This window comes from Pteropus vampyrus, unplaced genomic scaffold (genome assembly GCF_000151845.1).
Source record: "Pteropus vampyrus isolate Shadow unplaced genomic scaffold, Pvam_2.0 Scaffold31, whole genome shotgun sequence".
Classification (NCBI taxonomy): Eukaryota; Metazoa; Chordata; class Mammalia; order Chiroptera; family Pteropodidae; genus Pteropus; species Pteropus vampyrus.
In genome coordinates, this window is record NW_011888812.1 from 7,657,213 (window position 1) to 7,674,028 (window position 16,816).

A 16,816-nucleotide genomic window follows, 5' to 3' on the forward strand; every position below is an offset into this window, starting at 1 on the left:
GATGCAGTGAAAGAAATAGCAATTTCTTTTCCTTTCTTGATCTAGCACTTGCTTAAAAGCTAGTCTTCATTAACTTTTTTTGTAGAGAATTTTTTTCATGAAGGTAAAATTCTCATAACATAAAGTTAACCATTAGCCATTTTAAAATGTACAGTTACGCGGGATTTAGGATATCCACAGCGCTGTACATTCACATTCACCATCATTTCTGTCTAGTTCTGAGACATTTTTATCACCCCAAAAGGAAAAACCATACTCATTAAGTAGTTACTCTTAGCCCCTGGCAACCACTAATCTTTCTCTGCGGATTTACTTATTCTATTTTTTCATGTGCCTGTTGGCCATTTGTATACCTTATTTGGACAAATATCTTTGTAAGTCTTTTGCCCATTTTAATAATTGGGTTGTCTTTTTGTTCTTGAGTTGTATGTAGGTGTTCTTCATATATTCTGGATATTGGACCCTTATTAAATATATGATTTTCAAGTATTTTCTCCTATTATTTGGTTTTTCTGTTCACTTTCTTGATATTGTCTTTTGATGAACAAAAATTTTATTTTTAATGAAGTTCAACTTAACCTGTTTTTTCTTTTGTTGCATGTAGTTTTGGTGTCATCTCTAACCATGATAGCTTTAAAATTTTCCTTTCTATACCCCTTCCACTTTCTATTGCTAACTCCTGTCAATTGCTGACATTTATCGAGCATATACTGTGTGCCAAGTCCCATGCTATTCTCAAACAATCCAGTATGGTGGGTACCATTATTAACATTTTATTGAATCTTTACAAAAACTCTGTGAGACAGATAGTATTGTCTTCACTTTAACAAATAGAGAAACTGAGACAATAGAGGTTAACTAGCTTCTGATGATGGCAGAATTGGCATTTGAACCTGAACTGGAGCCTTGTTGGTCTGATTTTAGGGGCCATGTTCTGAACCACTTCATTTACTCTCTGAACTAAAATAGTGAAAGCATAACATCTTTCCATTGTGGTGTTTTACTAGGCCTGTGATCCAGAAGTAGTAGCTTCTTTATTCCCAGAATTCCTACTCCCATGAAGCCCCTTCCATGTTACCCCCGCTTTTTGGATATTCCCAAAGGGAGCCACATAGCCGTTTGAATCCACTAAATCACACTGAGGTACAAGATTGATAGCTTTTTTAATTCTTATACAAGGGTTGCATTTTTAAAGAGGATGTGGCATTAACTGAAACGACTCATTATCTGGAAAGGTTTTCAGTTAACCAAGTAAAGTGAAAAAATCAGGGAGAAGGTATTTTAGGATTTTGGTGCCACCAGAAGGCATTACACCTCCTTGCCTGCAGGTGGGCCCTGGGGATTAGGTACCTGTCTTTACTTGATCCTGCTTTTCACAGTTTCTTCTTTTTCTCTGTTCTGAACCTATAGGTCGTTTTCGATTTTGTTCTTCTCTTTGTTAGTTTTTAAAGTGGCATGCTATAACTGTCTGCAGTGTTTGATCAAGTCAAGAGAAGAGGAGGGAAGGCTGAGAGGGCTGATCACTTGGGAACCTGAGAAGACTGAGTGAGAGAAGGGGCCTCTTGTGGGACAGACATTTGTAAGCTGGGCATCTTCTTTCCATAGTAATGTACTGTGCGGACAAAAGCATGTGTACTTTTCCAAACTATGAGGTTGTAAGATATGCCCACAATATCTGAGTTTATGCATAATCTGATTTTTTTCTGTAAAATTGCTTTTTATTAAAACACGATTAGGAGAATAAGTTATAGTTACCTTTATTTTGCATCACTTTCACTGCTTCTCTAATAAAAATGCGAGAAGTTGCTGCTGTTTTATTAACTTGCGGCCTGCATTCTTCTCTTTGTTCTTTGTTAAATATGAGCTGGCATGTGTTAGACTACGTTAGCATTCGCTCTTTGGGACTTCAGTGGTTTCTAAATTCAGCACCGCTAAGCCTGTTCCCTGTTCGCTTGAATCAATTGAGACTGCTATTTTTAGCAACAAAAGGGAATTGAAATAGCAATTTTCTTCCCATGTAATAGATCCCCAAGAGGAATACTGATGCAAGCTCTCTGTCATTTTCTATTCTCTCTGCCCTCCCGCCCCCCCCAAAAGCACTCAGAGGAAAGGCAGTTGTCATGGTTTGCAGCAGTATTAATCTTTAATCAATCGAGTGTTTTCTGCATTCAGGTGTTCAGGGGGAAAAAAGGGGCCACAGAAGAAACCTGCCTGGAATAACTAAGCTCTTATGCATGGGCTCTGCAGTCAGAATTTGGTGGGTAGTGGCAAGGAATAGACAGAAGAGCTAAAAATAGCATGTTTGCTTCCAGTGTTCCTCTAGTCTGTTTTTGATGTTTGATTTTGATAAGGTTGATTGGGTATTTACTAAAAATATCTGTTCCTAGCAAGTTGAGGACAAAAAGAGGTAGAATATTTTTAACCTACACAAACTAAAGTATTTTTGTTGACTGTATAAAATCTGGAAGCCCAGTGCTGGTCAGACGCCAGTATTTTATATAATCTGTAACAAGCTAGACACTTCTGGGTGCCAAGTTGGGATATTCTTTATAGTTGTCAGTTTCCATCTTCTCAAAGGCTTGCAAATTTGGGATCTAGTGTTGTATTTATATATGAAGACATAAGCCGTTTTTATTTCCTCTTCCCCTCCCCTTCTTTCTTCTACCTCACTTCTGTCCCTGGCCATCATATGTTCTCCCACAACCCTTAGAGTGTGGGTAGTACCTGAGGCTATTGGGTTATGCATGATATCTGTAGCTTTTTTCTGTGTATTGTTGAAAACTACCTTAACTTATCTACTTAACTCCATAGCAAAATGGGATCTGATAACACTCAGTGTTCTTAAAGAAGCAAATCTTAATGACAAGAACAGTGAACTGTCACTACTTTGATAATTTGGCATGCTTTGTTAAGCCAAAATGGTTCACCATGTGAGAGAGAACACACGTGGGTGTGCGCGAACTCACATATACACACACACATATACCAGAGTCATCAGTATTTTTTTGAAATGTGTATATTCTATCCCCAAACTCTAGGTATGCTGTATAGAATGACTTTATTGTAGTTTACTTCTTATTTTCTTAAGAGATTTTTAAGCCTGTAATCTGAGAAATCTGATATTGCCATGAATTCATTACTGCTATCATATACAGGATTTTCTTGTTCCACAGATGTAGAGAATAAATAAAGTAATCTAGGTACAAAAGGCTCTGTAAGTAGATAAATGAACAGCAGATATGTTGAGTGTAAAGTAGTATCCTTAAAAAGGGAAGAACTTTGAGAAACCAGGTTCTCAGGGAAAGTCTTAAGTTGTTGGTTTTGCAGTTTGTAAGACCAACTAAATGGTGAGTGTCATTCATGCTTTCAGCAAATGTCTGCTGAGCACCTACCTCATGCATGTCACATAGCAAGAAGCCTGGAACCTGATAGAAGAATTAAGGCGTATACACATAAGGAAATACAATTCAGGGCAGAGAGTGGTAAGTGCCAGAGGAAGAATTCTTGTGAAGAGCTGTGGAGTTCAGGGGAGAGAAGGTTCCTTTTGTTTGAAGTGATCTGGAACAGTGGAGTTCGAACAAGGCTGTGAAGGAGAGGATATGAGGTTCTGGGGAGCTTGGAGAGAACAGAAAAATGTATCACAAATAGAAGGAGAAGGAGAGAATTGGAAACATTAGAAAATATTTATTCTTTCTGTGTGAAACATTAATGAATCAGTAGCAGAAATGTAGTGTAAAATTTGGGGTCCCCATGCCTCCAAAATACTCAGGAAATGAACAGTTACAGAAATGTGCAGTTGAATTGATCACAAGATTGGATGAGCTTTCAAGTCATGCTTACTATAATATAGGTGGGTTCTACCACAAATGGTTAAATCCATAAGTTAATGTTTCTTATAAACAACAATAAAAACACATGGGTTACCTTTGGAAGAATCAGTTTATTTTGAAAACTGGTAAATAAAGGAGGAAAAAACCAAACATTTATCTTGTGCTTCTATGCAAACTATATCATTGTAACCAAATAACTAAGAAGGAGTCATTTCTCTATGGAAATATTCTAACTAATAAATGAAGATGAAATGATAGAATTTAAAGATCACCATTTTGCAACCTCTAATGAAGTACTGTATCATCAGTGGCAGCTAATAAAACAGAAAGATAACCAGAAGTATGCTACCAGTGCAGATATGCAATATTACTTATAAAGCATTCTTACCAGAAATCAAATCCAAATTTCATCAAGCATCTATAGCCAACCACCAGGGGACAGAAGAACATGTTAAATGACATCATGAGAATGCAATCAACAAATCAGGCTGGGAAAATTTAAACATATGACCCATTATCTTCAACAAATAAGGAGAGGGGAAGAGAGAGATGGAGATTAAATAAATAGATATAGATAGACAGGTAGGTGGATAGATAGAACCTGGAGATCAAAAGAGATTTAATAGACATTAACCAATTTTAAGTATGGAACTTACCGAATCCTGATTTGACCAAATTATTAGAAGTTTTTTGAGACATTTTGGGAAATGTCTATACTAGTGAGATATTGGATGTCAAGGAATTATTATTTACATTTTAGGAATGTGTTAATAGTATTGTTATTTTTAATAACATACATACTGAAATACTTTAGAATGAAATGATGTTTGGGATTCATTTCAAAATAATCTGAAGTAGGAGGAAACTGGTGGGGGTATCTATGAAGCCAGGTTACGCTCAAGTTCATGATGGGTGAAGCTGGGAAAGGGGTACATGGGAGTTTGTTACACTGTTCTCTTTAATTTTGGGTATATTTGATTTTGTTTCATTCTAAAAAGTTTTTTGAAACTGTAAAGATGAAGGCCGAGCTGGAACGTGATGAAAATCCATGAGATTTTGAATGACATGGCTAGGAAGAATATGAATGTGTTCGACATATTTCCGAATAGTAAAAGTGGAGCCATTTTGTGTAATTTGAAAGAAGTGGTTTTAGGACAAATGCAAGAAAATCCTACTTTACACCATAACTCATTTTTCATAATCTGTAAATGATTTGGAAAAACTAATAGTCAGAGAAGTTTGGGGAGTATCCCTAACCTTTTGGAACAGACAGCCATGCTCTGAATTTGTAACAAACATGATGTCAGCATTTCAGAGATAAGATGCTATGGTGTAGACTGACCCATTATAATTTTCAGATGTTTCTGCTGCCCGTGTTTTTTGGAGAGAGCAGAAAAATTTATCATAAATAGAAGGAAAATGAGAGAATTGGAAACATTAGAAAATATTTATCCTTTATGTAGGAAACATTAGTGAATCAGTAGCAGGAATATAGTGTAAAATTTGGGTCCATATGTCTCCAAAATACTCAGGAAAAGAAAAGTTACAGAAATGTGCAATTGAATAAGAGAAATATGCTTTACCATTGAAGAAATCGGTCTTATTCAATTTTTTACTATGCATAATTTAAAAAATTAGTTTATTGAGGTATAACGGATACAGTGTATACTTAAGTATACAGCTCAATAAATTTTTACGCAAACATATGCACACAATATAGAATATTTCCTTTACCTCAGAACTTCCCTTACTGTCCCTCCCCTGTCATCTCCCTCCTTACCCAGAGGTAACCAGCATTCTGAGTTCTGTCATTATAGATTGGTTTTGTCTTTTTTTTAAACCTTCATAAATGGAATCATAACAGTTGTGCACTTTTATGTCAGGTTTTTTTCATTCAACATAATATTTGGGATATTTGTCCATATTTTACAGATATTATTAGTTTGTTCTTTTTTGATTTGATTAGTATTCCATTGTATGATTATACTTCAATTTACGTACTAATTCTCCTGCAATTTAATATCTGGACATGTTTATCTACTACGCATAAATAAAGCTATCGTGAACATTCTTTTGGTAGATGTGATGCATTCATACCTCTTGGGAATTGCTAGGTCGTAGGGTAGGCATATGTTTAATTCTGAACATAATGCCAAATAGTTTTTCCAGAATGATAGCATTTTGGAAACACAGTGCCACCAGCAGTGTATGAAAGTTCCAGTTGCTTCAACACTTGGTTTTGCAGTCTTTTTAAGTCTTAGCCATTATAGTATATTTTCAGTCCTAAATTTGAACCTATATTGCTCCATCTTTTACATCAAAGTATCACACAAGTCCTCTTGTGTATAATTGGTGGATCCTAACTGTGTATGATCAGTTCTTCATTGTATTTCTTAAACTAAACTGTTACTTTTTTTTTTCTTTTCTCAGTTGTCACAGGGAGTACTGATGGAATTGGAAAATCATATGCAAAAGAGGTAGGTAATTTTCAAGACCTTCCTTTTCGATATTAAAAATATAAGAAGAAAATGAGTATAAAACTTTCCTGGTAAGTTGGAATTGTGAAAAATTTAGTGTAATTTTATTTTATATTGTGTAAATATGGACAGTTCTCGGTTTTTAAAGTTAATTATTTTGAAAACTGTTTTCCAAAGGGTGGATATGTTATTATATAGTGGTTACATTTTCAGGCTAGTCCATGGTTTCTACACAAGAAGGACTGATTGACAGAAAGAGATTGACAGATACAGGCAAAGGATTCAAGTTCTCTGTAATGTAATTAAAGGGGATAGGAAACCGTAACAGTTTAAAAACCATCATCAGAATCAATTTGGAGGAACTTCCTTTCCTCTGTGCTGCTTCCCTTGTGTTCGAGCATAAGCCTAATAAAATTTAGGAATTAAAAAATAATAATAAGTAAATAAAAACCATCATACAAAGCAGGCACTTGGCAGAACTCTTGAGGCAAGTTTCCTTGTCTTCCACTTCTGCAAAGGCAACTGTATAGCCTGTGACACTGCCCCATGGTGATGAAGATCCTGGCAGACCCTCCAAATCTCTCATTTGTCATTCCCAAAGGTTTTTTAATTTTTAAATTTTTATTAAATTTAAATTTATTTTGAATATCAAGACTACAGAAAAGTTTCAAGAAGAATAAAATGAATACCCCTTATATCCTTTACTGGGATTCACTAATTGTTAACATGTTGCCACGTTTTACTTTCTTTATTATTATAATTATAATTTGGCTGGATCATTTGTGAGTTACAGAAATCATAACAATTCACCCCTAAATATTTTAGCATGAATCTTCTAAAAATTAGAACATTTGCCCTTAAAACCACAATGTAGTAGTCGATTCAATACTATTTACAACATACAGCCCTTATGCAAGTTGCCCAATTGTACCAATAACCTCCTTATAGATCTTTATTTGTTGTTCCAAGATCCAGTTGAGTTGTCATGTCTGACTGGAAGAGTTCCCTAGACATTTTTTTTTCTTTTATAACAGTGACATTTTTGAAAACTCTAGGCCAGCTGTTTTGTAAAAGATTTCTCACTGTGGATTTGTCTGATTATTTCCTCATGATTAGATTCAGGTTAAACATTTTTTTTTTTTTTTTTTTAATTAGGAATGCTACACAGATGTTATTGTATCCTTCTGACTGTATCTTACCAGGAGGCACAAGAAGTCCGCTTGTACCATTATTGATTATGTTTAGATAAATCATTTATTAAAATGCTACTCCCCATAATTCTGCATTATAAAGGTACCTTCCCTCTGAGTAATTAATAAGGAATATGTGAGATGATACTTTGAGACTATATGAATATCCTATTTCCCAATAATTTTTCACGCAGTGGCTTTAACATTCATTGACAATCTTAGCCTTAAAAATAAGTTATTACCGTGGTGGTTTAAAAATGGTGATTTTCTAATGATATCTTTCCTTCTATATTTATTAGATGCTGTTTTTCTGTAAATAAGAGCTTTTACTTATCGTTCCTTCATGTTAATTAAAAAAAAATTATCAGTGTGCATTCATGGGTTATTTAGTGGTTTTACAGCAGATTAATTTAGCACATTATTACCAACCTTTGTTCTTTTTGTTTGAAAAATGTCCAATATTTTCTCATTTGCAATATCACTCACTACTTAATAAAAATTGACTTTAAGACTGGAATATTAGTTTACTAAATCACTTATAGTTCATAGTAGCTAATTTATTGCTCATTTATATACTATCTGAAATAGTTCACGAAAATGTTTCGTTTATATCAGTGTTTTTTTCCTCTGCCTCTATATTTATATGTCTCTGGAGTAGAAACCAAATTCCTGTAAATCTTAAACATTCTATGCAACACTTACGCAGTGCTAGATAAGTGCATAGAAGGCGCTCCTCAGGAAATTCTTTATTAATTTATCTAATTAACTATATTAGTTTGTCTTTGTTGTTCCTAAAGTATAATGCTTAAATAAAAAATTTTAAATTTATTCTATTTTGGGAGTTCCTAACATTTTAACTATAGTTTTCTTTGCTAGCCCTCTGGTCTTCATGTATGCAGTCTGAACATACACTTTTAAAGCCAATTTTTAAATTATAGAAGTAGTAGATAATTATGATTTTAAAAACTCAAACAGTGTAGATTGGTACAAAATGAAAAGTAATGGTCTTTCTTCTCCTAAAACCCTTTGACACTTGTATACTAGCTTGATTTAGGAAGATAACCCTTTGGGGAATCCTTTTGTAAAGTCTTCATTTTGGATTGCCCATTCATTACACTTGGGTTTTTTTTTTTTTTTTAATTTGAATTATCATATGGTGAGGTTTTCTTCAAATGAGTATATATCTAATTTCTGTTTTCAAATGAAGTGCACAGGTGTGATTCAAGTGTCTGGTGTCTCTTACTGTTTCAGTTAGCAAAGCGTGGCATGAAGATTGTCCTTATCAGCAGGTCACAGGATAAACTGAACCAGGTTTCCAGTGAAATAAGTAAGTTCTCACACCAAACCTCCCCTCCCCTCACGATTACAAAAGGAACATGACTAATCTAAGTTTAATGTTTTCATGCAGATATCTAGCACTGACATATTTATAGTTCAGAAAGCGTTTTTTTCATGCTGTTAACGGGATGTTTTAAAGATGGATCATTAATTTTTTCAAATTAATATGGGGCTTTTGTAATTTGCTTACAATATCTTTTACTGACTCATTTAGTTTCTATTGTCAGGAGTCAACAATTATTTTATCATGTTCTACTTAGAACATTTTTTGTCTATTTAAATCTTGTGTGTGTGTTTTTTTTAATTAGAAGTTTAATAAAGTTACTATTAATTGAATCAGGACACACCAAAGTGGCATTCCGAACGTTTTTTTAATGAAAACAGATGGTAAATTTATAGAAATTACAGGTTAGAATATAACAAATACAAAATCTATCTAGATAACAGTTGAAAAAGTAACAAAAGTAAATATGATTCAAGTTGCTGAAGAACCCGCATTCTGATAATTACACACAGCTTTCAACAAAGCACAAGTAAACCCTGACCCTGGTCAGGAACTATTTAAGACCACAACATATTCAATGATTCTAGTGATATAAAGATTCTAACACTTTTAAGCATTGATGTCAAGAGACATCCTGTAACAGGTTCACTATGTAAAACTCAAACGAGAATATGCAAATGTTCTTTGCAAACTGTAAGGTGCTGTGCAGATGTTGTTAGCTATTGCTATTATTTTAGATTTCTCTAAATTTGAGAAAAAGGAAGATTTGTCTGTGTAACTGACATATCTTATGTGGTTTTTTTTTTACTTTGACTTCATTGTCTTTAAAGTTTATATCATGATTGAGGGGAAAATAGGAAAGTTAGCATATATACATGTGACAGGGAAACTGTTTTGAATTTTCTTCTTAGCTGTGCTTGAGACCTGAATTGTAATGTGGCAAAGACTCTTAACCGACATCTAATTAACCAACCAGATAGATAGACCTGTGCTATCCCTTTCCTTGGTAAAACTGACCTATGTTCCCAGCATTCTATTTGTGGCCAGGAGATTTCTCAGTTTGATGCTCGTGCACTTTACACCACAAATCAACTTGTTTGCTTATTAAGAGTCAATTGTGTTTGTTCCCAAACTCACTTATGCTGGGTGCATTTGCTATTGAATAATCTGTAAACTGATGCAATATTAGTGTAAAAAGAATTGTTTCTATGAAAATGAAGTGGAATGCTCTGAAAAAGTGATAAAAGCGAGTTCTTTTGGAAATTGGCTGTCAGATTCAGGAGGGAACAAGACAGGTGTAATATATTGGAAAAAATGATTAAAAGTAAGAATAAAATTGCTCTTTGATTGTTTCATATGTGTTGAAGTCTTTGCTGCATTTTAAAAGAACTGGAACTGCAATCATAAATGATGTGTTCTGGATGTGTTTTATGCAAGAAAGATAGGAATTCCAGTCAGCATGTCTGAACTCAAACTAAAGGCCTTAGCTGTACACAGGGGGTTGGTAAATGAATTATACATAGTTTAAATTAAAATAGATGGTTACACTGTGTGTTTATCATTTTCTAGGATTCCTTGCTTTAACTGACTTCTCTAAGTAGCCAACCAACAAACTGCCCTAATTCAGATGAGAGAGGATTTCTACTGTTTTTTATTATTATTTTTGCCAGCTTTATTGAGATATGATTGACATAAAATTATGTAAGTTTAAGGTTTACAATGTACTGCATTTTATTATTTACATTACCATGTACTACTAACACTTATGTAGTGCTTTATTTATTCCCTCATACGTATTATCTCCTTGACCCTTCAGACATCCTTGTGAGGTATATATTTTTGTTATAATCTTTTCCAGATCATAGCTGGTCCTACTGGACGGATTACATATAGATGCACTTTATTTTTAGGCAAAAAAGAGATCTTTATAGATTCCTAATATTAGTGTGTTAAATCTTTATAACCCTGCCAAGAGCACAGATCTTTACAAAGGTAAGCATATCGATATACAACAAATCTTTGGCATTTAAGGATTTTAACTTTCAAGGTTTCAACTATGTGAATGCAACCCTGAAGGTCTGAGACACAGTATTTTGCAATTTTGCTGAGGTGTGAATTTGAATTAAGCTGTGACACTAATGAGCCTGAAGTGTAGTTACTTAGACAGTAGGTGAACTTAGCATACTGCCTGGATCTTAATATCATTTCTTTCTTAGTTACTTGTAGTCGTGTGTATAATAACTCTTATGCTGATAAAAATGTGTATGCGTGCGCGTGCGTGCGTGCGTGTATGTGTGTCTGTGTGTAAAATTAGCTGTTAATGAAGGCATCTACTAGTTGCCAGAAGTAAAGGTTCATATGCAGAAAATAGAAGCTTTTGATTAAATGGAACATTGTATTTTGAAATGCTGTGATATGAATGAAACTACCATCTGCTCAATACAGAAACAAGAAAAGTTACCTCATGACACTCAGCAAGTGCTCCAGCCTGAACAAAAATTGCTTAACGAGTCAGAAGATATACTTTAATGATATTTGAAAATTTGATTAACTTATGATATAAAGTGACATGTGACTGTAGGCAGAAATGCAATTCTGGAGTAAGAAAGGAGGATCCTGTTCAAACATTTTCATGGCGGAACAGATGGTGAAGGCATTGAATTGACCTTTATTGTGAGGGAAGTGTTTTTTCCTTGTTAAAACTTTTGAAAAATATTTTTCTGAGAATAATATAAATTTAATGTAAGAGGTGATATCAGCAGACCAGGTCGTCCATTCTAAGCTGAAGAAATACACAGAGATTTTTAAGTTTGGACAAGTTTTCAACTCAGATGTAAATCATTTGTTAAGGAGGATAATGTTTTCATGAACCTATCAATTCCAGGGCAAGAAAGGACCAGAATTTCATGTTGATGAAAATAAAGTAACTGTTTATACATTCAGCACGTCTTTATTGAGTGCATGTGTACCAGGTACTGTGCCAGGCAGTCAACATACAGTGGTGAGCGAGGTAGATGCAGCCCTCTCTCTCACCGAATTTATATGCCAGTGGAGGAAACAGAGAAGAAACAAAGAACAAAAACAAACAAAACAAAAAACCACGCCAATAAATTAAGTAGTTGCATTTCGTAGTAAGTACCATGAAGGAAACAAAAAGGGAGCTAGGGAGAGAAAATGGAGGGTTTCTTATTGTGTAGCAGCACGGCGAATGTTATCACTGGCAGTGTGTTAAAGGACCAGACTAATAACCTCTTGCCCATATAATGGCACTCTAATTATGAAGCCAGAATCTTGGTGAAGGGAACATCCACTGGGCCCTCTTGGGGTGTGGTGGTGGAGGGGCTGTGTGTGCAAGTGGCGTGTGATAAACACACTCCAGCATTCCTATCTCCTTAAGCCCTTGGATCCCTGCTTCTACGTTGTGCCACGGAAGTTGTGGCCTCCTAGTCTCATTAAATGTAGGCTGTCATGGAGGCCAAGTTTCAGTCAGCCACCAAGTTAACTCAGAGCTCCTTTAAGCTAACCATGGAATCCTGTCTCTGGTAAGTGACTCATTAAAAAAAAGTCTCAATCTGGTGTTATCTTCTGTTTTCCTTGGTCTAACATTTTTTAGAATCCGTTCTCACACAGATTTCCTGGGTTTCTACCAATACAAAGTTGCAAAATTTTAGTTATTTTTGTGTGTAAGCTATTTGTGGATCAGACTTTGTGCTTGTTCCCCAGAGAATGCTGTGAGCAAACCTGTTGTAGGTGGCAGTAAGGAGTGGTCCAGTTGGGTCTTGAGAAGAAGAGGAATTCTCTTGTAAGGAAACCGCTTTGAGAGATATGGTGAGGTTATTACAGGTGCTTCAAACCAGGGAAAGCTAATCTCTTCAGACATAGGAGAGCAAGATATGTATTTCCACTGGCAAGGGGAGTTCAGAGTAGTTTGGGGGTTCAAGATGCTCAGCTTTAGTGGAGTCCACACAAATACCCCAAGTCTCAGGGTCTCACTCTTTCTCATTCAGTGCTTTCACATTCATGCATGAAACATGGTGAGTCTGTGGAATTCAACTTACATTGTAATTTCCCAACTGGCGCAGTTAAATCTGATGTTAGCAAAGTGGGCTCTGTGACTATAAGACATAAAAGTTTTTATTAGGGCTGCCATAGAAATTGTCTAGTTCTCTGATCATAAATGTGAATTGAAACTTTAAAGACCCAAGCTTGTCATTTTCTTTTGGTAAGTGCTCCAGTGCAGTCTTAGTACTCATCATTTCTGCCAAACTCAAATGTAGCTAGCTTTTGGTCTCTTAAGGCTCTTCCTTAATAAATACTTCATTATAATCAGCAACCAGCGTTTATTTGATCAGTGGCGATGCTACTGAAGCATGGATCAAACCAAACCAATGCAAAAGTCCTTCGAGGTCTATTTTTTTGGGATCCTACTCCTGATACCAATTTCTGTATCAGGCAGAGTTCAGTTAGGAAATAAGACTAGCAAGGTAGTTTAACTAGTCTAACTTGTCTCTTCTAGTCCAGCTCTTAAACTCACTCCAGTGGTTAAACTTATCCCTCCTTCTTCTCATCTGATGGAAATAAGAAGAAAGGAGATTGAAAAGGAAACAGGTGCCAACTGAAGAAAAATAGGGGACTTCTTGGGTCCTTTCACCTTCAACTCTCCACTGTCATTATACAAACTTGGTGATTCGCTCTCTTTAGAAGCAATTCCTTGTGAATGTGGAGGACAGCCTACTCATCAAAGTTCTTTAAAAAAAATTTAAAATGGTTTTATATAATTTAGTAGGGAACTAAATGTTTCGCCAACAGCGGATAAGTACTTTCTCAGAATTGACCGCTTTAATGAAATTACAGTTCTTTGTGAGGATACCTGTCACCTGTTGAATTCAGACCAGCTGAAATTCATCACGCATATAATAAGCTTATTATCATTGTTAGCCAGGATTATTAATATTTTAAGTATTTTTTTCAATATTGATTTGTCAAAGAAAAACCCTTAGATAATCTTTGAACTCTGAGCTCAATTTTGACTCCCAGTGAAGCACAGTGAGAAGGAGGCTAGCTTTCAGAACAGCCCGTTAGTTTGCAGAGTATAGAGATGGTGATATGTACAGTTTATGTTATTATGTGGTAAATCTAATTATATACAGTTTCAACAGATTTGATATTTAAAAATATACATTTCTGTCTTTGATTTAAAAAACCAAACATGATGTTTCTCTTTTTTTGTAACTTATCTCATGTGCGAAGCCCTGTAATTTCACAGCTTTCTCTCTTGAAATACAAAGCTTTTAGAAATGTAAATTTTACTGGTTTATAGTCAACAGAGGAATAGAATAAGGTGAAAAATATCAGTTTCACTTTTTCAGTCTTTACCTATGATCAAAACTGTGCAATTCTGGAACGGATTTGAACAAGTGAGTTTGTTCCACAATTTTCTGGTGCACTATCAGTGTCATTTATCCGATGTTTTGTTATACTTAGCCTATTTCATTTGTCTAAGGACAATGAGGTATTAATGAACACATGAGGACCTTTTTGTTTTATGTTTAATAACAAGATAACCACATGATGGTAGGATTAGAGAGTTAATCTTCTGCAGCTCCTGGAGTCGTGTATATTTTTCTGTCACTTCTGTAGTACCAGAAATCTTTTTATAGCCCTTAGAGTTCACATAATTCAAGGTCAGGAACCCCCAGGAACCAGGAGCCATTTTTTTTTTTTTTTGCTTCTGCTGGTTTCACCCGTAGTACCTGACACTGTAGCGTTCTCCTTTTACTCCAAGATTCCCAAATTTGTCCATGTTCCTAACCTAAAGAATGTCACTTTACTATCTATAAAACTGACACATCAGGAGAGTTTCCTGGGAGGCCTATCAAACATTGTTTCCACATAATGGAGTGCAATCCTTGTTCCTTACTAGTGGGCCTGTCATGCCTAATTAAATGAGATTTACTGTTAAATGAAACATTTCTGGCGTGGTCATGGTTACAAATTTGTTTTCTCTAATTATATTCTGTTAGAAGATAGATTCTTATTGAGCCTATGCAAATAATTACATTGCTATGTAAAGTAAAAGAACCCTGTAAAGACATGTTGTATAATATTTGACCATTGCTCTGACAAGGCCAATCAGTACGTGTTGTATTTTCTATACAATTTCCATCTTTAAGTTGATCTAATGATTTACTAGTTTATGTTTCAGTTTCTATTGCTGCTTAACAGACTACCCCAAAACTATGAATATGAAATAATGATTTTAGATGCTCATAAGTTCTGCTAGTCAGGAATTTTGCAAGGACATTTCTTTTGCTCCTCATGCCATTATCAGGGTGGTACTCAGCGGATGATAGTCTGGTCTGGAAGATCTAATATGGCTTCTCTCACAGGTTTAGTGCCATGCAGGGAGTGACTGGAAAGCTGGATTTGGCTGGGGCTGGTGACTAGAGTGCCTTCACGCAGACTCTCTAGCATGGCCATCTCTGGGTATTTGGACCTCCTTCATGGTACCCATTTTCCCTTAGAGTGAATATTCTAAGAGAAATAGGCAGAAGGTGCTGATGTCTTTCTGTGACCTACTCTCAGATTTCATAGTGCCATCTCTGTTGGTCAAAGCAGTCATGAGCCTGTCTGGATTCAAGGAGAGAGGAAAAGACTCCATCTCTTGACGGGGGCGTGACTTGGTAGCTGTGGAGAACGTGTGGGAAGGGAGATATTTTTTGAAAATAAAATCTGGATTTGGAAAATACAATCTGCCAGTTTATAAGCTATATTAAGGTTTCCCAGAGAATATTTTTCCTGAATTCATATGGATCAGTAGAATAACATACCATTCAAAGAGCATATCATTTTAATTTGCCCAGATGTAGCCAGACACAAAGAGGGTTAGTAAAAAATTAAGAGGAAAGAAAAGATGTTTTCTCAAAACCTATAAATTTTTTCTCATTGGTCCCATTCAGTCTTACAAAGTTAATTCTTGTTCCATTGGCTCTTGGGTCAGCAGCATGCTTTTACAGTGTCTGATTTTCAAATAAAAGAGTCCTGTAAATTCAGTCTGTTTTCTGTTGTAATTGTCTGATGGTCTGCTTTTGGTGGCAGTGTTGGGTTACACTGGGTAGGAAGCTTGACCCATGAGTTAATTCTCTGCAGCATCAATAATAGTCAAGGGTTCTGACTAATAGTCAATAGTCCTACACTCAGGCTATTATTCTTTGGTTGTTTCTTCCTAAGGACTCAATTTTTTGAACTCCAGCTTATGGCTGGGGCCTTCTCACAAGCTTGGAGGAAAAGTAGGAACCACCTGTAAATAAGACTCATGGTCTCTAGTTAATTTATTACAGTAATTAACAATGTCAGAATGGAATTCCCTACTGGGATATAATATAGAGCTAATTAATGATTTAGTCAGTGATTATCATGAGGGCATGAGCCTTATGATAGACACTAAAGACACTGACAGATCTCCAGGGACTTCTGTAGAGTCTGTTTTAAAATTGCCACCAATTATCAAACAGTATTTTATACTTGAGAACAATCTTAGAAATCATTTTGTTCACATCATCGTGCCAATCTGCTCATGAAATCATGGATCATGAATATGTTTCTGTCCACCCTGAAAAGTACACAGGTGTTGAACCGTATTCATTAATAATTACACCTTAGCTTTTCCCACATTATAGGCTTGATAAACAGGGCAGCTCTCCTAAGAGAGCTGAGTAATTAAAGACTCAGAGAATATGCTGTATATATCCCAGGCTTCCTAATAGCCTCGTTGCTCAATTGTGCTACCTAGTGGCTACCTGGGAAATACCAGAGACAGTTTGAGTGTAAAATATATCCTAACAATTTTATCATTCTTAATTTGGGGCCCAAACTTGTGAAGGCTATATCATAAAGAGTTGCCAGGAGACTAGTTATTACAGAAAATATAAGCATAAGTGGTAGATGCCCAAGACCAAAAAAAAAAAATGATTTTAG

At 35.4% G+C, this 16,816-nt stretch overlaps 1 protein-coding gene across 1 annotated transcript in view; it reads left to right on the forward strand.

The window, feature by feature from the left end:
* HSD17B12 (hydroxysteroid 17-beta dehydrogenase 12) overlaps positions 1–16,816 on the forward strand; it is a 139,627-nt gene that overhangs the window by 34,903 nt on the left and 87,908 nt on the right. Inside the window, exons 2-3 of the mRNA XM_011356846.2 lie at positions 6,261–6,307; positions 8,749–8,824. Coding sequence (XP_011355148.1) covers positions 6,261–6,307; positions 8,749–8,824 — 123 coding nt within the window. The remainder of the gene's footprint in view (positions 1–6,260; positions 6,308–8,748; positions 8,825–16,816) is intronic.